Source organism: Papaver somniferum, chromosome 2 (genome assembly GCF_003573695.1).
Source record: "Papaver somniferum cultivar HN1 chromosome 2, ASM357369v1, whole genome shotgun sequence".
Taxonomy (NCBI): Eukaryota; Viridiplantae; Streptophyta; class Magnoliopsida; order Ranunculales; family Papaveraceae; genus Papaver; species Papaver somniferum.
This window is the reverse complement of record NC_039359.1, coordinates 31,249,288-31,271,920: the sequence shown is the minus strand read 5'-3', so window position 1 is coordinate 31,271,920 and position 22,633 is coordinate 31,249,288. Positions and strand designations below refer to the sequence as shown.

Below are 22,633 nucleotides of genomic sequence, written 5' to 3'. Positions count from 1 at the left end.
TTCTTGGTTTAGGCCAGGATTGTACAGATTGATCTCTCAAATCAAAAGTACTCCCCTGCAGTGCATTGTTTAGGGTTTATATTCGTTTCTCATCCACACACCCAAAATTACCAAAATCAGCAGAAACGGTTTTCACCTACAAACACTAGGCAGCTGCAATGAGTTGCAGCATTAACGGTCCATCACATTCTCGCTCATATCATCTAATTGCAAAATGATTGTGGCATATTGGCCCCTCTTATTGAAAGTTGCAGTTTTATACTTCCTATCATTAAAAGTAATACACCTGTTTTAATTGGTCAGTTCTTTTTTCTATATACTCAACCTTTATATCCAATTCCTTCATTAGCTACTGAGTTGCTAGGGTTTCTTCAAGACATTTTTGATGAACCAAATTCACTTCCTCCCAATAGAGTGTCGGGTCATCATATTCCATTGAAACCTCACTCTACAACTACTTCTCAGAGGCCATATATGTGTACATACTTGCATAAATCTGTTGTTGAAAAGTTGGTGAAGGAAATGCTATCTACGGGTATCATCCAAACGAGCCATAACCCATTTGCCTCTCTCATGTTGTTGGTGAAAAAGAAAGACAACTCTTGGCGTTTTTGTGTAGGCTATAGGCAGCTTAATTGCATTAAAATTAAAGATAAGTTTCCCATACCTATTATTGATGAGCTTCTTGATGAGTTAAATGAAACCAAAAAAAATATAAAATCAATTTACGATCAGGCCACCATCAAATCAGGATTCATCCCAATGACATTAAAAAAACTGCTTTTCGTACTCAACATGGAAATTTTGAATTCAAAGTCATGCATTTTGGGCTTGATAATGTCCCAGAAACCTTTCAAGCTCTGATGAATGATATTTTCGACCTTTTCTTCGCAAATTTTTCATAGTTTTTCATGACATCCTTGTTTACAGTGCTCTATTAGAAGACCATATCTTAATGTATCTCAGACCTTGTCTGTGTTGCGAAATAATTCATTTTTTGCAAACAAGAACAGATATTATTTTACACAGTCTTAGTGGGATTACTTGGGTCATTTGATTACTTATGATGGTGTCGCAGCTGACCCTGATACGATTGAAGCTATGGTGCAATGGTCGTATCCTATTACCTTCAAACAATTGAGAGGATGGTTAGGTCTTACGAGTTATTACAGAAGATTTATTAGGGGTTACAGTATAATTAGTAAATCCTTAACTGACATGTTGCATAAATATGTTTTTGTATGGAATGCAAATGTTGTGAATGCATTTAACTTTCTTAAGCAAGCTATGATTTCTGCCCATGTGCTTGCTTTGCCAGATTTTTCGCAGCCCTTCATTTTGGAGACTGGTGCATGTTCATCTGGAGTTTGTGCTGTCATCATGAAACAAGACATGCATATTTCCTTCTTTAGTAAACCATTGGGACCAAAGGCTTTAGCTCTGTCTACTTATAAGAAAGACTTGCTTCGAGTGGTGATTGAAGAACACAAATGTAAGCATTACTTATATTGCCACCAATTTATCATCCATACTGACTACGAGAGTCTAAAGTACTTCATGGAGCAGCGAATGACCACTGTTCTGCTACAGTAATGGCTTTTGAAGATACTTGCATTGGATTATATAGTCAAATTATAAGAACACATTGTATAATAAGGTTGTTAATGCCTTGTCAAGGCTTCCACACACTTCAGAATGCAACACATTCTCTCTAACTCAACCACAATGGGCACAAGATGTACTTGCTAGCTACATTGGTGATGAGATAATTCAACAACTTATGTATTAATTGTTCATTCTCCTTCTCACAAGTACTTCTCACTCAATCAAGGTATTCTTATATGAAAAGGGAGACCGTACATTGGCTCATGTAAAGATGTTAGAACTTTTATTATGCATTATGTCCATTCTTATGTCATTGGTTGGCATTATGGATTCTTAGGCACATACAATAGGGTTAGACCATATTTTTATCTGCCAAAAATGAAGCAATACTTGTTTCAGTATGTGTCTATTTATGACACTTGTCAAAGTAACAAAAGTGACCACTCTTACCCTATGGTCTTCTTCAACCATTTCATATCCCTAAAGTATCTTGGAAGCACATATCTATTGAAAACGCAAGGGATATCAAATACTCCCAACTTTTTAGTTTTGATAGGAGTATGAACGTTTGTAGTACATTTAACAATCAAAAGATGCGGAAAAGTAAAAAGCATACACATAAGAATATTGTTAACGAGGAAATCGCAATAGCAAAAAAAACCTGTGACCTCGTCCAGATTGAACACCATACTGTATTAAGCCGCTACAGACACTAGCCTAATGTCAGACTTATGACTGGAATGTAGTTGAGATCGAATCCACACTCCAAACGATTCAGTTACAGTTACGCTCCTTACGTCTCTTGAACCTCGCAAGGTTCTACGTACTTGATTCCCTTGAATGACGTCCTTTACAACCAAATAGTTGCTTCAGCCGAAGTGAAGACTTTTGATACCAATCTACCTCTAACAGATGAGTCTATTTGATTTTGGTTTAGATCAAAGATCAAGGTGTGGAAATATGTTTGCAATAGAAAAGCTAGAAAACCTCACAAATCCGGAACTTACGACTCCCGAAGAGCAGCCTAGATTCTTAACCACCTCTCAAGAATAATCGTCGCAATATCAACTAAGATCAATATTTAAATATCTTTCTTAAGAGCATCTCCAATAGAGGGTGAAAATCTTATTTTTCATTGACGCGTAGGATTATAGAACCCCATTTAACAAAACCCCATCTCCAATAATTAGGTCCTAAAAATTAGGAGGGATGAAATACTAAATATGGAGGTGTTAAATAAAGTCTTAACTACAACTTCGGATGCACCTCCACGTCATAATTTTTTTTTAAATATATCCATATTTAATTTAAAACTATTTAAAAATAGATAATATTATTTTTATCTAAATCTAAAATGCAGGGTATAACCTTAACTATTGGAGATGAATTTTAAGATAAAAGTCTTATTTGGACCATAGTATGAAAACCCCCCATAAATGGAGGTCTGACAATGACCTCCACATATGATTTTTTCGACTCACTATTGGAGATGCTATAAGGAATTACAAAGTCTAAGACGAAGAGAACTATGCGATTACTACCTATCTTGCTTGAAAGAGATTACGTAAACCTTGATAACAGAAAAGCAAGATCAGGATACACGAACTATCAAGGTAAAGGTAGTTGGACCTGGCTTCACGAATCCCCAAGAGAAGTATTTTAGTTGAAGACCTAAAAGGTCAATAGAGGACGACGACTCTAGAATTAACCAGGACACAAAATGTCAGGAAATGATTTTCCCAGTTGACAAAGATGCTTTATTTATAGTTTTAAAAAATCAGGACTAGCTTAGAATTCAAGCTAAGATAACTTGAGAATCAAGCAAAAAAATTAGGTCCTCAAACTACAATATAAGACTATACACATAGGTTCGGTTACTGAATTGTGTATAATGACTGTTCAGTTATACAAAGAAATAAAAGTTATTTGATGTTCATTTAAACACCTAAGAGATTAATCATGAATCACGCACATAAGTGTTTAAGTGATCAATGAAGACTTATAAGTGTTTAAGAGAGTGCTAGAAATGCTAAACATATTAAAATAATAACTTTAAGCATCTGCTAAACATTATCTGGACAGTTGTGTCATGTACCTGACTATTGATTGCATGGTGCCCTCGTCCCACTCGGTGTTGGTAGCTAATAGTAGGCTTATTAGTAGTAAGTAACTTATTAATGAGGGTCTTTATCATTTATAAAGAGTGGTTTAGATGCAACCATCTGATGGCATTGGAGCCGTGGGATTTATTGAGTAGAGTCGAGCTTTATAAGCTCTAGTGTCTGTAATGAAAGTATTATCCAACTGATGAATTGATAAAATAGAATTTAGTTTAGATCTCTTCTCCCTCTTAGGCTGGTTCTCTGAATCAGATTTCTCTATTCTTCAAGGGGATTTCAATCAATTCCTGAATCCCTTCTTGTCATGTATAACCAAGTACATGACAATTGGTATCAGAAGACGTTTTGACCCATGGGGGAGTTGATAGCAGAGTTCGAGGAAGTCTATTCGAAATTGAATACGAGATTGGTAGAAATAAAGAATCAAAATGATGATTTAGCATCAACGATGCTTACCAAAGAAGTTTTTTATGCGACAATGGAGAAATATTTTGGTAAGAAAAACTTCAGTCATGAAAATCTAGTAGGAGCTTCAAAAATTACTTCAAAATCATCGAATGCAGAAGATCCTACTAAATCAATTGGAATCGGAGACCTAATTCCTACTTCTGTTGCTCAACCCTCTGATTATGAAGACTTCAGTGTTGTTACATCGGAAGAAGCAAAATCAATTCCTACATCGGTTCAGCTAGATTCTTCTTCTCAAGTCCTCAATAGGGTTGAATCTCAGAAAGTTAGCTCAATTTCCGCTGCGCTGTTAAAGACAATGACGGTTCTTCTGATTGTGTGAATTTTCCATTTAATGAAACTTCAAAAACATATGTTAAGAACTTCACCTGGATAAATCAGATCGAAATTGGTAAGTATTTTAACATTATTCTCAATTCTTCTCGTGTCATATTCGATCGTGGAAAAGAGTTTAAACATATGACAGGGACTTCTCATTTTGCTATGTGTGATTCTTTGTTTTGGTATGTTTTGGATAAATTCTTTGAGGAAGATTTTCAGGAGTCGAATTTTGAACATGGGTACTGGTCATATTCATGGTTTAGAGATCGAATCGCTTCTATGTTAGATAATGGTAGAGTTGCTCGTACTGCTTGGCAGGTGTTTGGTAAAATGCTTCAAATGGATGTTGTGAATTTCAAGAGCAAAATAGTTATCAATCACCAGTTGTTTAGTAAGAAATCGTCATACCTTGGTCTCAACCTTACTGGTAGCGTATTTGATCGTGGGAGAGGATTTGATCCCATGGGAAGGTATTCTTTAATTGATAATGCTTACAGATTCTGTTATGATTGGCTATTTAGTTCTAGTTTATTCGTTCTTAAGGTGGGTTCAGTTTCAAATTCCTACTGCAGTGGAAAATTTACTCAGGAGCTTATTAATAAGCATGGTTTTGAATCAGATCCGTTGTTTTATGATTCAGCCCAATGGGTGTTGGCTAAAACTGGTAAGATACTTCTACTGGGCACCGCTAGGAGCTTGAATATAGTTGTTTACTTCTATCTTTATTTTGATGATACTTGCTCATTATTTGATCGAGGCAAATGTGTGGTTATCTTCTCGTTTTCTTACTGGAAACTGCATATTCAGTTGATTCCTAGCTTCAGGTATAAAACAAATTTTTGGGATATACACTCAGTTCATGTATGTGGTCATGCTAATGAAATTCGAGGTGCTCTTAAGCTATTGGATTGCTGGGTATATGATCGTGGAAAAGTGGTATATGTTTTTAAAAGGGGTTCATATTTTGTTGATGCTTATAAAGTTGGTGTTGATACAAATACTTCTGGTGTGACTATCCTCAATTGGTTGATTTCGTTGAATCTGTTCCATGAGAATTTACTTTATGAGATGGTTTTCCGTCATGGGTTTCTATTAGATTCATTGTTTCTGAATTCTCGTTGTATAGTGTTGCTTAAAAATGATGATGGTGATAGGTTTCAGCTTTTTATAGATACGTCTGAGAGTAATTATCAAATTTTGTTGTTTTTGTTGGATAGAGTAGTTGAAACTGGTAAAACACTAGAACTGTTAGGTAGACCACTTGGGAATATAGTGTGGAACTGGAATGGTGGTGAAGCTGATATTATTTTGCAACCTCAAAATGGTTGGCCTAATGCTACAGGAGTCATTCTTGGTGCACTGCGGACGGTTAGTATATGTGAACATGGGCAGGGGAATGTGCTGCTAATATTTTGGAAGGAGTTTGAGTGTCTTCCGATGCTTCTTTCAGCTCCAATAATAGTGCAAAGTGTTACATCTGAAGTCTATGAGACTCCTTCATTTCGTGAAACCGTTCTAACGGCAGTTGCTTATTCCACTTGGAGCTGTTTGTACTCATTTTACTCTGCTCAATATTTTTGGTCATGTCACAACCAAGTAGTGGGTGTATACGAGTTTCATTCCACTCGTTATTTACTTCCTTATTACAGCTGTTTGGGGGATTTGGTATCTCAATCAAATGAGCATTACACCTGGCCAGATATTTTTGCAACTATTATCCGACTACAGCACATGCTCGATGAGGTTCAAGTTTCAGAAGTGTTGATATTGGAGGTACTGCTTATGGGATCTTCTATCTCAGTTAATACTGTGTCTACCCACTTACTTCAAGTCTTTAATTCAGATTTATTTCTGCTCAGTGCTACATTTTCTCCTGCGATCTATGAAACTCTTGCTGTCCTAGAGGCAGTTGAACTGGTTTATTCTACCAAGTTGGAGCTCTTTGCAATATTAAGTAGAATTCAGGTCTTGCTCACAGTAATGAGGATTCTGAATGTGCTGATATGGTTCGAGTACTTAAAGTGAAAATTCAAGTTATTTTCAACTGGGTTGTGCAGTGTGATAAATGTTAGGTGGGTTGTTAATTTTTTTTATCTCAGTGGGGTGCTTTGACATCAACTGGAACTATAAGAGCAGCTGGTTCTGCAAAGGCGAGGTCCATAATCAATTTGCATCAACTCTTCGGAGGAGCAAAATGTTTCTGTCACGTTTATGGAGTATGGGGAATACTAGTGGAACTACATGGATTTTCATTGAGGTACCTGAAACACCTGTCTCTACGAGTTGTAGTCGTTTGTTGTTTGATAGAGGCAAAATGCTTAACAGTGTAGTGATACTTTACAAGCACCGCACTTTTGGGTTGCAGGTTCCTCTGTACATGCCAGGAGAGTGTCATGGCTCGTCAGAAATTTTTATACGGCTGATGGAAATTCAAGTCGTGCTCACTAGGATTCCAAGGATGTTGAAGTTGGTGATCTTTTTGAGATGGGAAACTGCAACAAGCTATGATGCTCAGCTTGATGGTGAAGAAAGTTTAAATGGACTCATGGTGGGTCGACATGCAAATATGCAAATATTTATTGTCATCTTGTGGTGGGTATTCAATTTGATTTATTTGGATTTATGGATTGTGGTTCACGTCAGCTGGATCTATATGGGTTTTACCTCATTTATGTTGAACACAATCGGGTACTACGGGACTAATACATTCACCGAATTGGAAGCTTGTCGGCAGTTTACAGCAATTCAAGTTTTAGATACGGAGCTCAAGCTACTTGCTTATGAGGTGTTAAGGATTGTACAAGTCAAGAGCATGGTACGACGGGAAAGGAAATTTCAGAATTCTACTTCCACTTTAATTAACAGAGGAGTCACACTTCTTCCGCACGACTACCATACGAGAACTGTCATCAACCGATGGTATCTGATTATCACTACAATGGTTTTAACTTCTCATTTCAGTACAAAAATGACTCAAGGAGATAGTGGGAAGTATACCATATGGAGGCATCACTACAATCTGGACTACAGTGTGTTCTCGAAATCAGTCGAGCTGATAAGTTTTTCCACCTCAAGCTCCGTTCTCACTGGCATTTTTGTAGAGAAACCTCAACATCAAGTCTGCCCAGCTACGCCTGCGCCTTCCCAGATTGAAGACAACCCTGTGATCCAATTCCTCATCCTTGAGGACAAGGATGTTTTGGAGGGGAAGGTATTGTTATGTACCTGACTATTGATAGCAGGGTGCCCTCATCCCACTCAGTGTTGGTAGTTAGTAGTAGGCTTATTAGTAGTAAGTAACTTATTAATGAGTGTCTTTATCATTTATAAAGAGTGGTTTAGATGCAACCATCTGGTGGCATTGGAGCCGTGGGATCTATTGAGTAGAGTCGAGCTTTATAAGCTCTAGTGTCTGTAATGAAAGTATTATCCAAATGATGAATTAATCAAATAGAATTTAGTTTAGATCTCTTCTCCCTCTTAGACTGGTTCTCTGAATCATATTTCTCTATTGTTCAAGGGGATTTCAATCAATTATTGGATCCCTTCTTGCCATGTATAACCAAGTACATGACAAGTTGATACAACGGTTTTCCAACCGTGGGCCTTTTTCACGAGTCAGGATGTTAAGGTTCGTGAACCGAGTTCGCCAACCCTACTAGACTACCGAACTCAGTTGACCACGGTTCATGAACTGGGTTCACCAACTTTTAGTCAATTTATCCAACTTATAGAATCAGTTCACCAGGTTCGTCAACCGGGTTACTGAACTGTACGTTCCCAATTGAACTTGCGGTCTGCGAACTGTTTCGTCAACCTTCTTGTAACTCTATATCTCAGATGTCTATGGCAATACCGAAAGCCTCATTAAGACTATATCTCAGATATCTAGAGCAAGTCCAGGGTAAGCTAGAGACTATCTCGTAAAGAATCGTCTCATAAAAGTGTCGTAAAAGTTTTGACGGTGGCTCGCCTGCCTAGAAGCAACTTGCACAAAGGCAAGAGAAAATCCTTGTCACATTATGTGCCACGTTCTTTTTTGGTACAAAGGGAGAAGTAGTCACCACTTCAGTGAGATTACGCCTTCGCGGCCATTAAAGCAGTCTATCTACTTACACCATGTCCCGACTGCAGGGCTACGGGGGGAATTCCTCCCCTTCACAATCATGTCAGCTGCAGAGCTACAGGGGGATTCCACCCCCCCACCCCCACCCACCCACACACACACACCCACCCACACAATTCTGCCATGACGGTTTACACGTTCACGAGTTACACAATCCTACTAAAAAGACATTCGAAAATAAAAGGGTCATTTCACATACCTCGTGCACATACCTCATTCCCATGGGTCGATGCTCTCCACGCACCTCTGTCGAACGCCAGTTCTTTCTCTAAGTCCCACCGGCTCGTGTACATACCTCATTCACATGGATCGTTGCTCTCCACGCAATTCTGTCGAACACCAGCTCTTTCTCTAAGTTCCGTGGGCTGAGGTCCCCTTTAACGAGTTCATCTCAGGTCAGTTTCGGTCGGCCACTACGCTTCATCCTTCCTTCTGGACGTTTGATGTGAATTGTAACATCTGGTGGTCTTCGTTGGAGATTCCCAAACCAACGCAGCCGATGTAGGGTGAGCATATCCTCGATTTGGGCTACCCCAATTTTGATGTGTACGTATTCATTCTTGATCCAGTCATGCCTCGTGTGTTCGCAGGCCCACTTGATCTGGTCATGCCTCGTGTGTCCGCAGGCCCACTTTAGCATCTGCATTTCTGTTGCATGCAGTCCTCTGATGTGTGGGTTATTAGTCGCCCAACACATACACCATCACAGGTCGGATGGCCGTTTTATGGAACTTTTCTTTCAGTTTAGCTGGGACCGTCCTTTCAGTTTAGCTGGGACCTTACGGTCACAAAGGACTCCCGTCGCCATTCTCCATTTTGCCCACCCAGCCTGGATTCCGTGTCGAATGTCCTCGTCGATGGAACTAAAAGACCATCGAATGGGAGATTTCCCCAACAAGCGACAACGACTCGAGTCAATATATCTATATCGTCTGGCTAAATTAGAACCATGCCCACACATTAGATGGCTAATGTAAAACCACGTCCAAGTCCATATTAGAATCACGTCTATGGTCTAGATTCTATTGACGTGGCCTTTGCATTTGAGTTAAGATCAGCTAGAATAATATCATATGTATCAATCAATGGGATTTTTCTTAAGAGTCAGTGGCATTGCAATCAAAGGACTGGGATCATTTATCACAAGGTCTTGACTCTTGCGACATAAGATTTTCTAATTAGATAGAGTATATGATTGTTAGTGAGTAGCTAATTCTCAAAATATCCAGAGATTGAGACTTCACATCAAGTTCTATGACGTGACGCTCCACACCGGCAGTTTAGCTTCAAGATCTCCATGGACATATATGTTCCATTTAACCATATTGTGATCCTCGCTAAGAGTAGGGAATTATCTCTTCCTAGATATGCACTAATTTGAGGATTTATCCTTTTATCTAGTCATGGACATGGAGAATCCTTGCTGGCTTAATGTTGATGTCTTTTGAACTTGTGTATGTACTTTGTTTGCTTTCCCTAGCTAGTTTGATACATTTGTCTATTATAGGCAAAAGATGGTGATGAGGAGGAAATGTGAAGGAATTGTCTTCTGATTTTTAGAGGGACCACAGTTATGGGCCATAACCCCAATTGGATTTCATTTTGAATGGACAAAACTCTGCTACGATAGCAGTATCTACCAAGATTGTTCTTAAATTTCCATTTCCATTTTTATTTAATTTCTTTTAGCTAAGAAATGGCTTATTCTGTTTTTGCGGGCTGGAAGTTCATTGCCATCGTCAAAATGAAAGCATAATGGGGTCAAGTCCTTCAAGCCAGATAAACGAAAGTTACTAGTCGTGACTCATTCCATACAATCCGACTCGAAAAGTACCCATCACTTGGTACCGCATTTCCCTTACTGTATCCTGATAGCTACCCTTTAATGTGAAATGGCAGGTTCTCCAATTGGCCAAGTTGACGAACCTCGAGTTAGGTTCGAACTTTAAAATCAACAAAATAAAAATGGTAAATAAGATCTAACAAAGTTGCTGCTATTATTCTAATAGTTCTAGATCTTTCTTGTTGTTTGATCAACAATCACTACTTTTCATTCACCAAAAATATCCCAAAATTAAATATCTTCTGAATTTTTCTTCTATTAATATTTTCCTTTTTGCCGCCTTGATTTAAAGATATAACATCTATCTATTTATCTGTTCTATCTCTTTACCTATCCTAAGAGCAACGGCAATGGACGAGTAAACTCAAATTTTCAGTCGAGTGGGCTGGCGTAGTGGGACGGACCATCGATCAAAATTTGATCAAAGAGTAAAATCCAGACCAAATTTGGTCTGCGATCAAGACCAAATCCAAATATAGTCGGGCGTTGATATAATCTCCGCTACACATCGGGCGTTGATATAATCTCCGCCATTCATCGGGCGTTGATATAATGTCCGCTACACAAGGGGCGTTGATATAATGTACGCCTGAAACGGGGCGTTGGTTAAATGTACGCCCGATGGGGCGTTCATAAACTTAACGCGCGAAATGGGGCGTTCATATACTTAACGCCCCACTCCATTTTCAACTTCACAATTTATGAAACTTTCATGGGGCGGGCTTTATACCTCCGCCCCATTTTTTTTTTTTTTTGTGTGTTTCTGAAGCGTATACTATACCAACGTCCCACTCGGGCGTTATCTTTACCAACGCCTGATCCCAGGCGTAATGTTTATCAACGCGCGACCAAATATACTCTTTTCCCACTACGCCACATGACGGACTAAACCCAAATTTGGTCTTTTTTTTTATTCTTTGGTCTTTGGTTATACTCGCGCCACTGTGGACGCTCTAACCAACTCATACCAAACTATCTCCATTACTTTTCTGTTTATCTGGCTCTGAAATCTGCTATCTCTCTCTATCCAAACCAAACAGTCTCAACTATCTGGAGATTATAAACTTACCAATTGGTCTTTGTTCACTGTACTGCCTGAGAATTCCATAGTTTTACCTGCCCATGTGATTGTCAGCATCACTATTATCTCGTGATTAGGCTCTACGGATATTTATACCGGCGTGTAAGCATTTTAGTGTAGTGATAGAAAGGGAATGAAGCAAAATCTGTAACTGAAGTCAAGTAAGAAGAATATATAGAGAAAGAAAGAATTATAGAGATGAAGATACAGTGTGATGTGTGTGAGAAGGCAGAAGCAGTGGTGTTATGTTGTGCTGATGAGGCAGCGCTGTGTTATAACTGCGACGTAAAGGTACACGCCGCTAATAAACTCGCAAGCAAACATCAGCGGATACCGCTACTTCATAATAATCATAACCGAAATCAACCTTCTTGCGATATCTGTCAGGTACTACTCACTCTCTTTCAAAACTTGATTTATTTATTTTTTGCTGCTGTTGTTGTAGTTGTCATTGTGAATGGTTGTGAGAATTTATGCAGGAAAAAGCTGGGTATTTCTTCTGCTTAGAAGACAGAGCATTACTCTGCAGAAACTGTGATGTTTCTATCCATAGTTCAACTCGATCATCTCACCAGAGATTCCTTCTAACTGGTGTAAAACTCAATGATTTCCAGCAGCAGCAACAACAAATCACCGACTCCAAACCCTCAAGCTTATCTTATCTAAATTCCTCAATGACGCCAAATAATGCAAATGGTTCTTCATCCCTCAACATTTCTTCTACAAATATAGATATGAATAGCAACAGTACCTTCTCGGATATGAATAACAACAGTACCTTCTCAAGTGACCCGCACTTTTCTGATTGGCGATCAGATGAGATTTTCACCAACAGTACAAATTTAGACCAGAATTATGAATTCTCGCCTTCTGAATTTGAATCTTCTACCATAAGCAGCAGCTAGTGAAATTGTAATCAAAATTCATTCTTTTTGAACTTACTGAACAGGAGAACACAAGAACCTGAGAATTCGTTAGGTGGCCTAAGAGCTCCAGACATGCCGGTAACTAAAAGAAACAAAATTACATTTCTTTATCTTGCTTTTATTTTTAGCATGTACCCCTTCCATGTAGTGTTTTTCCCTATGCTTTGTTATTCAGGTTGTATTTAAATCTGAGATTCTTCAATAGAAATCTCTTTACTTTGAAGATGCTGTATGTAAACTTGGTTAATGTCGATTCACTATTTTTACTAATTTAAGAACCGGCGCACTTTCTGTTTAAGGATTCTTAACAAAGCATTATTAACTGCTGTGTCTTTGCAAAGAATATGTAACAAGTGAAACAGTTACAGACAGGAAAATCAAGATTTTTCTCATGCAAAATCTAGATATTTCTTCCAACAAGAAACAGATATTTATGCACATGTGAAAAGAATGACAAGAATACCTGTTAAAAGTGCTCACAAAGACAAACTACACCTATCATTTGTGTACTTGTGTGTTTGGTCAAAGGTGGCATTTGATGTAGAACACCACAATCAGTACAGCCCCTGCTTTATTGAATCTACATTCTTGATCTTTTTAGCTTTCTTGCCTGTCATTTGGCATCTAAATTTTAAGAATGAGAAGAATATGCAGATAGTTAAGTGATTAACGCAACCGTTTTATTGAAAGAAAAGCAATTCAGAGTAAAGAGTACACACACAATTAAACTGTAAGCTTTTACTTTTATTAGAACCATCACAAAAACACAAACCCAACATGTGGAAGACGTAAATCAACATCAAGGTTTTATCATTTCACCTTAAAGAACTGAATTCCAGTTTCAGAGAATACCATAAGAACAAATATATCCCCGCAAAAAGAATCAGAAACAGTCTTCATAACGGAAAAACAGTAAGGATAAAATTTATCATCGCAAGGGAACAGCTTTAGTTTTTACCTCCTCTTTGCGAGAACCTGGGTGGATTTCCATATTTATGAGGTATTTTAAACTTCAATGAGAAAGGCGTTGAAATGAACAGAAAGGAACTTGAAATTTTATTAGACCCCAAGGACAACTTTCTTGAATTTGGATATGCATTCCAATGCTTGTTCAAATTTGGTATCCTCCATGGCAATTGTGAAACGGCAGTAGCCAGTTCCACTCCATTTGCCACTATTGATGCATAAACCTGTTGCTTTGAAAATGGCTTCCCTGATATTTGAATCCTCTAGTTTAGCTTCATAGGCATCAGTGACACAAGTGGAGTCGCCATTACTAGAAGATTTATTGATTTTTAATGTTTTGCCCAGATAAGCAGATGGCTTTGCCATCATAGATACACCACCACTGCATTCAAGCACGTCCCATCCACAGCTCTTCAGTGCCTGTTAAAAAAATAAGATTGTGACGATGATTGAATTTTAAAAATAATAGATTCGACAAAAACGAAAAGTGAAAACAGCACTGAAAACCAACACAAAAAAAATTAGAAGACCACAAGAAAGCAACAATTGAGTGGAAAATGCCCAATGCGGAGGTGATTTATCTCCAGTTTCACTGTCACGGTATATAGGTATAAAGTAGTCTTGTACACCAAACCTACCTACTCCAAGTGTGGAATATGGCCTCTTAAAACATAACAGGGAATAAACCCTATAACCCTAGAGGAATAGCTTAAGCAACAAAAGTGTGGGTTCATAAAATATACCAAAAATCAAACTATAAAAGGATCATGGAATAACTAAGAGACTGAACTTCTAAAAGGAAGCGACACAGTTATGCAAATAGATTTGTGAGCTAGATGATTGGCAAAAATTTACTGAAAAAAATATTTTGCAAGTAATTGTGTCCGTATCAAGTTTGACCAAATGAAATTGGATGATAATGAAGGATATCAATGGAAACATATAACTGGATTATCATACATGACCTAGGAAAGAAATGAAAGGTTTTAATTTGAGAAGGATTGTAACTGCAATTGCTGAAAAGTTAAAAGCTTACCTCCGTCATGCGTTTAGATCTATTCTGCAAAATCTGTTTCTGTTCCAGAATGCCTTCCAATAGATTCTGCACTTTCTGCTCTCTCTGAGCCAACAACTTCTTTATTGCATATTTGGTAGTGCTGTGAGGCTTGCTTAATCCTGAGAAGCTATTGAATGCATCAATCAATACAGGCTGATTCAGAACAAGGAAGCCAAATGCTAGCCCTCCGGTCAGCATCTCAAAAGACAATCCTCCGAGCAAAGAAACGCAAAATTCTGAGTCACCAGAGGAACTCATCTTTGACAAAGTTTCCTCCAAATTCCATCTGGATTCATTGAATTCCAGTCCTGAGAAGGATGTATCAATAATGACTCTTGCTCCAAACTTAGCACAGACGGATAATATTCCCTGTAACTCTTCATTGCTATAAACAAGTCCAGTTGGGTTGATTGTCGGTCCTGAAAGATATAACCATGGTCTTTTTACCGTGCTAAGTAAGCCTGTGAGCACATCCTCTGAAAGCTTGAATCCAACTTCAGCCTCAGTTGGGATACTGGCAGTGTTCATTTTCATAAACTTTGCAGCAGAAACATAATTTCCATTTGAACCAGCTGGGAAGCACAATGTCCCACCTTCTTGAATACAACAAAGGACCAGCTTATTAAACAATGATAATGATGTGTCAGCATATAAGTATTCTGTACAGCTATCTGTTGGGAACCCATATTTGCTCTTGATAAATTGCTGAATGCCAATCTTCAAATCAGTTTCAGCTTCGACCATGTTTTGTCTCGCAAAACTCTCAAAGATAGCTGCCTTCACGGGAGAAGGAACAGGCAAGAAGCTTTGATCAACATCCATGTGAATTAGTGATGAGTTCTCTGCTTCACTAATATTCAGCTCAGCGTCACTAAGGGCTGTAACAGCAGAACTTGAAAATCCGATCATTTCAACTGATTTAGTATGGGATTCTCTCTGCACAAATAGAAGAAGATTAAAATTTTACCAAAACCATGTCAACTCCATAAAACACAGAAGTTGTTGGGCGACACAACCATTTTAATGAATGATTTAAACCATCGAGTGTCACCCAATGATGTTACAACTTTTTGAACTTTGGAAGGTCGATATACAACTCAAGAGCAGCAAATGTTCCTAACGTGTTAATTCACTAACATAACTAATTTTAACCCTTGTGATATCAGAAAAAATCACTTTTTCAGGACTAATTACAAAATCTCTTCCTGTGCCGCACATTTTTTTATGCAATCCAAGTATAGAAGGAAACACAATTTATTAAGTGACCTACACAGCATATTCTTTTAACCAATCAGGAGGGGAAACATAAAAAATTATCTATCATATTCAGCACATTTTTTAAACGGTCAAGTAGAAAAAGAAAGCAAATTTGGTGGTCTATTCCCAAAATCTCGCTTTCATCCTCCGTCCACCTTTCCAAACGATAAAGTATTTAAATGCCTTCTGTGACAAAATATTTTGTACTACAAACAAGGAAGAAAAGAAAGACTGGCAAGATGCAACTGCGGTAGACATTCTGCTTCAGTTCACGGACTTTGGAAATGATATACCAAAATTCTTATCAAAAGATAAAGACTAATAGACACAACATACCTCTGCAGGTGGATGCCGATTCGCAAGCTGAAATGCTAGAAGCTCGTGGAGGATACAACTATAATAGTATTGACTAAACAGAGCTGTGTGGCCTTCTAGTAACTCCACCGTCTTAGATAGCGCAGTGAAAATAGCATCCTCTTCCGAAATGACGAAGGCTACTTCAAGATCTGAATAAACCTGAACCAATTATCCAGTTTCATACCATTTTAAACAGATAAACAAATATAAGGATAAGACTTTTTAAAGAAAAGACCCAAATGATGAGCTATTTTGAGTTGAACTTAAACAATGTCAATCAAGATCACCAGATAAACTCTATGAAGAGGAAAGCATACTTGATTTTTCACTAGACCGCATAGGATTGCCGCATGTGAGGGCAGGGTACTTCTTGCAAGATATTTCAGGACCCCATTAGAACCAGGCAGACTGGAGAGCTCAAAATGGTCAGATATGTCTATGAAGAGTCGAGAACCTACGTCTCTTGTAGTGTCTAACAGGTGCTCAAAAGCGGAACTTGTAACAGACTCAAAATGAGCCATCCCTGTAACCACAACCTGTGGTTTGAGCTTCTTTATCAATTCTATCATCAGGTCTGATTGGCGTGGAGCATCAATCACGGTTATAACATCCTCTGTTGCCCCCTGTCATTTTAGAAGAATTATTTACATTTGCTTGCTCAATCATGCAATAATTGTAACAATTAAAAATCAATAATGAAAAAGGAAATATTACAACCAAGTGAGGTCCTTGGGGACATTGATTAGAATGAGAAGTTTCTCTAAAAACCCATACTCTCTTAAATTGGTGAACAATCAGATAGTAGATCCGTATTGAAATTTGAAAGAACTTTCACTTTCAATTTCAGAGGCATACCTAAATTAATCTGTTTCTTCTCAGTAAAATGGAACAGCCAAGGAAATCAAATAACCTACACAAGTGTAAGCATATAACTTGATGAATTAATATAGCAATGCCATACCTCATTCGGTAAAGATGTCAACCATTGCTTTGGTAAATGTCTAGTCAAATGTTCATCAACAATGGCAAGGCGTGGGGAGAAAAGTCGAAGAGCATTTTCAATAGCCACAGCCCTGGATGGAAAGACAACAACGTTCTGGCAACAATGAGGAAACGTTAGTCATATGCATACGTGCATGGATGAGCATTAACTCACTTCCAAATTTCTGCATAGCCCGCAAATATCATTTTTTATAAGTATAGCAATCCCAATACAAAAGTTTTACATTTTTCCTCGCGCTAAAACTATTAATCATTTCTTAAAATAGAAGCCAGGGACATGCATAAACTTTCAAAGCTCGAGGTGCTAAGTACAAAAAATTTGTACATTATACGTTTTCTTTTTGCAACAGATGTACTTACTCCTTCATCCAAAACAATCAATATCATCAAATGTATTAGTTAAACGAGAATCGCATAATGCATAGGAGGACATAATCTTTTTATTTTCTTTTTACTTCCCGTAGTGATAAACCAGGTTGTAGTGTCCTATAACTCTTGACAATATTATACTACTAGGGATGAAGAGATGGGACGAAATGAAAACAGTAGTTCCAAAGATAATATATCTGATACTGACATTTAAAGAGTAAGATATCATTTTAACAAGTGAAAAACTAGGATAGTTTACTGCATGAAGATCTTTTATGAGTATGTAAGTGTGATACAAAGTGAAGTATATAGAAGAACTTCTGCAATCAAACCACAGGTAAAGTAGTGAAACTCATAAGCATGAGAAAACAGAATAAGTTAACAACCAGTAAGTTCTTGTGGTAGGTACTATTAATGCAGAATGCATGTAAAGATGCATTGAGACCTTCACAAGTATGAAAGAAAAGAATCACATATTCATATGATAGAAATGAAGTCAGAGGGTCTCCTTACATCATTTTTCAGTGGAATATGGTGGTATACTTTCATAAAGCCTGCAATAAGGTTGCGGAATTGACTGCTTCCAGCTGGAGGCTCATATGTGAAAAATGAGTTTTCTTTCAAAACACTAGCAAGGTAAGCTAGGAAAGGGATCTTCTCATCAGCAACAGCATCAGCTTCAAATGATAAATCCAGGGAATTGCTAATGTCTTGGAACCCATTTTTAAGAAAATCAAATATTATCTTAACCTGTAAATTTACCTAGCGTGTCAGCATCTACCATTTGCTAAATAAACCCAACAGCAAAGAGTATGTTTAAGTAAAGTACATACTTGATTTGGCTGACGGAGTTGACAACTGTACACAGATAAAGCATGTGAGATACGGCCACCAGCTTTTCCATAGGCCAAGGCTGTTCTGGCACAGATAGGCTGGTCACCCACAAGTCCCATAAAGAACTCAAATCGGTGGCGGCTGTTCTTCTCAATTTCAACTAGAGCTGAGATATCTGTATCAGCAGCCTGCATAAATTACATCACCGTGAAAGCATTTAATGCATGGACTGAGTGATGTTTGCTGATTGAAACCAAATACTTCGTGAATGTTGAATAGGAACTAGAAAAGATTGAAGTTTGACAGTAGAACCAACATAAATAAGTTACAATAAAATAAAAAATTCTCAAAAACATCTTGTCCTCCTCAGTCACCTTAAACGGATGAAACTGCGTGTCACCTACCTGGAGAATTTTAGTTTGCCAAAGCTGCATCACTTGGATACCACGACGCTCAAATAGCCGCTTGCACACACCTTGTCCTGGGCGGCCTCCAATATTGAAGATCATGATTCCCATGGGTTTGATGACTGCTATGCTTTCCTCAACTGCTCGAGCAATTAGCCCCAAGCCAAACTGATCCTCGACAAAACCCTGAAACGAAGAAATGACATATTTCAGTAGCAATCCTCTGTTTCAGTGTTCTGCAACAGATAATAACATGCTTCAGTGTAAGAACACCTCACAAATAAAAAGCAGATAATTACTGGAAACATCTTAAATCGGACTGCGACATGCAATACAAATGGAGAGGTTCTTTCTCGAAGCTACATTCAAAGCAAAAATAAAATAAAATGAAGCTGCGGTATGCTGGTCCGAAACTCCTCCATATGTCCCCACTCTCTACATAGTTAGATCTACTTTTACCCTTTGACAAAGTCCAGTTGTTCCTTGAAAACCTTTATTTAGCATTGACTGCTAACAATTTCAATCTGATCTAATAGAAGATGTAGGATATCATACAGTATGCATCATATATATGTTATAAGAAATTGATATTTCAATTATATTTTGGCACTTTCACCTTTTCCCGCAATTCAACCAAGTAAGCCATGTTCAATATATACTACTCTTCTTTCCCATTCCAAATTCTCAGATATATAAACAACAGAAGAAGAGTTATTTATAAATCAAGAGTAAGAAATTTAGAATCTAAAGGTAATACCATTACAAGAATACCAATTATAAATCAAATTATGTTCTTCCAAAGTTGTTGGATTACTAGAAGAAACCAAATTCATGTCCCTGTATTAATTCTAATCCTATGTTCTTCCAAAGCATGCAAATGGATATTGAATCAATTAATCAAATTAAAGCACCATATAAGTCAAGGAGATGCAGGGAAGGAACTATTCTGACCTGAAGAGCACAATAATTGCTCAGCGAATACAAGAATTCTTCACTTGCATTTTCAGTAACCAATTTTGACATAGCCTCTGGATTTGGGTTCAAAATCTAACCAAAAGAAAACAACTTAGTCAGCCAAACTTAAAACTTCCATTCAGTAACAAAAGCATAATGAATACATATACCTGTGGTATACAGCCGATAATTCGTTCAAGATCAATTTTATTATCCCGACAATACGACAAGAGATCAGATTCATGAAACTCCACTCTATCAAGCAGTGTCTTCTTTTCAGCATCATAAATTGGTTGTCCATTATCATCCAACGCATTCAGATACAGATTTATTCGCGCAATTTTAATGGCTCTAGGATTTATATCAAGCCCATAAACCTATATAAAACAAAACATTACATTGATTACTACCTCCTAAATGATTATAAAAAATTAAAAAAAAATCAACAGCGAGAAAGAAAGTCACCTTGGAGGGAGAGCATTTATCAGCAAGAGCAATAGAAATCCAACCATTACCACAACCAAGTTCAGCAATAGTCTTATCTTTAAACATAGAATCAGGATGTCTGTTCAATCCTTCATAAAAAGTGAATGACCAATCTTCTGGTATAAAAATACTTGGAATCTCCATCATTCCTAATTTCTTCCTTTTCTGATACCCTAAACAAAACAATAAAAACTTAAAATCAAAATCAAACAAACAAAAAAACACTAAAAACGATCGTAAAGCAATAAATATAAATACATACCTTGGTAATCAGATAGAGGAATCTCGTGAAGACGGAAATGATATTTATCGAAACAAAGATCTGATGATTCTTTAGATGATTCGAATTTCTTTTGAAGATTAGCCATGAAAATACGAGCTTCAACTCTAGTATTCGGATCATCTAGTCTTGATAAAAGGTTTTTGAATGCACCGTACGCTGCATCACCTGATGGTTCACATTCCTTCAAGAACTCATCCATTATTACGATCACCAACGAATGAATGAACAGTAAAGATTTTTTCTGTAGATGAAAAATCTAAAGACCTAGAAAAAGAAATATGACGAAGCAGAATAGTAGTCTAGTCTGTGACTCTGTTTAGTAAGCTGTGAGGTTTAGCCTTTATATAATAGAGTGGTGGTGGTGGTTTAATGATTCCTTTTCTTCCATTTGAAGGGCTAATGAGAATGGACACGTCAATTCTACCAACGCCGGGGATTCAGGAAAATGTATTGTACTAAAGCCAGGTAATCATTGATATCGCAGGCTACTGGCCTGCCATGTAAATTTCGTGGCCCAATAGGATAATCATAGGAATCAATACGATTCCCAGGAAAATAATATGGATGGATCACCGAGCTTGGGGCTACCACTCCCTTGAGCATTCTTCCATGACTTTTCCTTTGTGGTCGGTCATATGTAGGCCTACTTTGTCTTTGAACAATGGTTAAATATGAATGTTTGATCATCATATAGCACCATTGTTTTTTGCGGGTTTGTTTGTGGGGAGTTATTTTGTGACTAGCTAGTTGCACAAGATTTATCTCTGTGTTACAAACTCCCTTACATTTCCATGTTCCCTAGAGGTACTACTTGCAAACAATGGATTAAATGTTGCGAATGACTTGCCCATTTAGCCCTAAGCTCCAAACTACCTAGTTATTGAGAAGTAGAAAAGCATAAAATTGTGATAACGGAAGTAAATGTCGGACCAATTGGCTTTTGTCGTCCACCAACATTCACTAACAGACACTTTCTCTCTTTCTGATAAACCCACCAGCCACAACTATATAAAACAATTTCATGCGCAGTTATCTTTTGGGGAAAGGCAATACTAAAAAAAACAGATTTATCGTCTGGTGGCCGACAGATTTTGCTCGATCACTATAATACAGTATATTATGTGTAGGGACTTGGAGCTGGAATTGATCCAAGGTTCTGTATCTGTCATTTCGGTACTTTGAAACTATTTTGATATTGGTAGCTAGTATAATTGGAGTACGGACACCAGAATATTTTTTTTAGTAGGTAATTCGGATGAGGATTAACAAGAAGAAGAAAATGAAAGAATTTAAGCAAAAAAAACAAAAATGTAAACGTGTATTAATAAACATGGCGTTTTTAGGGGCCACTCAAAAGAATTTAGGGGTCAACAATAAAACAAAAAAGGTCACCCAAAGGGAAAATGTAGCCAGCCCTTATCTCGCGTAATTCGTAATGGCGAAATTACCCTTATATATTCGGAGGATATGATAACATTGTTACCCTCCGAATGCAATCGGAGGCCAAAATATTTGCCAGACGTCCGATTATACGAGGTGCAGTATTTCTTGGTTCGTGTTTTGGATTCAGCGTTAATCGGGAGTTAAATATATTACAAAACCTACCGATTATAAGTTGCCGTAAATTCAAATTTTGAAAGCTACCATAATCGGTAGATATGCTAAATCCAATACCTACCGATTATTGGTTTCTCCACATTCAACTTTCGTCAAATTAGCCGTTGGAGTTTTTGGGAAAAACAAAAAGAGCCGTTGGACCCTAAACCTATATAAAGAAACTCATATCTATCACCCCAATTGCACCAAACTCTTTCCTCTCTTCAGTTTTAATTTTCATAACAAAAAACATGGATATTGCTTTTGCCGAAGAATAAGATTGTGCTATTTATAGAGCGTGGGTTGTGGTAACTACTCATGATCGTGTTCACAAGCTCCACAAATCGGAATCCGAAGAGCAGATATGGAACCGTATCTTAATGGTATTTGAGGCCTTAGATGGTAATCGAATTCGAAGATCATCCAATGACATTAAGATGAGAAAGAATGCGCTAGATAAGGAGATTGACAAACTTGAAGATGAGGAACGGTTTGTTAGGAACGCTTTTCCTTGGTGGACGTATGAAAAACGAGTAAGTATCTGTGTAACTCCAATTCACATTAACAAAAGTTAG

The 22,633-nt window shown here is 37.6% G+C and overlaps 3 protein-coding genes across 4 annotated transcripts; 2 read left to right on the top strand and 1 right to left on the bottom strand.

Moving 5' to 3' along the window:
- The first annotated feature begins 4,479 nt into the window (after nucleotides 1-4,479).
- On the top strand, nucleotides 4,480-7,979 carry LOC113347276. 2 transcript variants are annotated; one of them, XM_026590899.1, is made up of 2 exons: nucleotides 4,480-4,584; nucleotides 4,833-7,979. In XM_026590899.1, the coding sequence occupies exon 2, from the start codon at nucleotides 4,845-4,847 to the stop codon at nucleotides 6,537-6,539; it is 1,695 nt and encodes a 564-aa protein (XP_026446684.1). In that variant the 5' UTR covers nucleotides 4,480-4,584; nucleotides 4,833-4,844; the 3' UTR covers nucleotides 6,540-7,979. The 2 variants fall into 2 exon arrangements, with proteins under 2 accessions (XP_026446684.1, XP_026446683.1); XM_026590898.1 differs by lacking the exon at nucleotides 4,480-4,584 and having other exon boundaries at nucleotides 4,626-6,771; nucleotides 6,880-7,979.
- A 3,516-nt stretch (nucleotides 7,980-11,495) lies between these two features.
- Nucleotides 11,496-12,765, top strand: LOC113347275 (B-box zinc finger protein 23-like). Its single transcript, XM_026590897.1, has 2 exons — nucleotides 11,496-11,951; nucleotides 12,044-12,765. The coding sequence occupies exons 1-2, from the start codon at nucleotides 11,763-11,765 to the stop codon at nucleotides 12,467-12,469; spliced, it is 615 nt and encodes a 204-aa protein (XP_026446682.1). The 5' UTR covers nucleotides 11,496-11,762; the 3' UTR covers nucleotides 12,470-12,765.
- Nucleotides 12,766-13,155: 390 nt separating this feature from the next.
- LOC113347274 (methionine S-methyltransferase-like) lies at nucleotides 13,156-20,808 on the bottom strand. Its single transcript, XM_026590896.1, has 12 exons — nucleotides 20,442-20,808; nucleotides 20,159-20,352; nucleotides 19,864-20,070; nucleotides 19,691-19,786; nucleotides 18,737-18,925; nucleotides 18,332-18,520; nucleotides 18,012-18,248; nucleotides 17,089-17,223; nucleotides 16,445-16,750; nucleotides 16,107-16,286; nucleotides 14,493-15,449; nucleotides 13,156-13,876 (listed from the first exon to the last, which is right to left on the bottom strand). The coding sequence occupies exons 1-12, from the start codon at nucleotides 20,659-20,661 to the stop codon at nucleotides 13,550-13,552; spliced, it is 3,237 nt and encodes a 1,078-aa protein (XP_026446681.1). The 5' UTR covers nucleotides 20,662-20,808; the 3' UTR covers nucleotides 13,156-13,549.
- Between the last annotated feature and the right edge of the window lie 1,825 nt (nucleotides 20,809-22,633).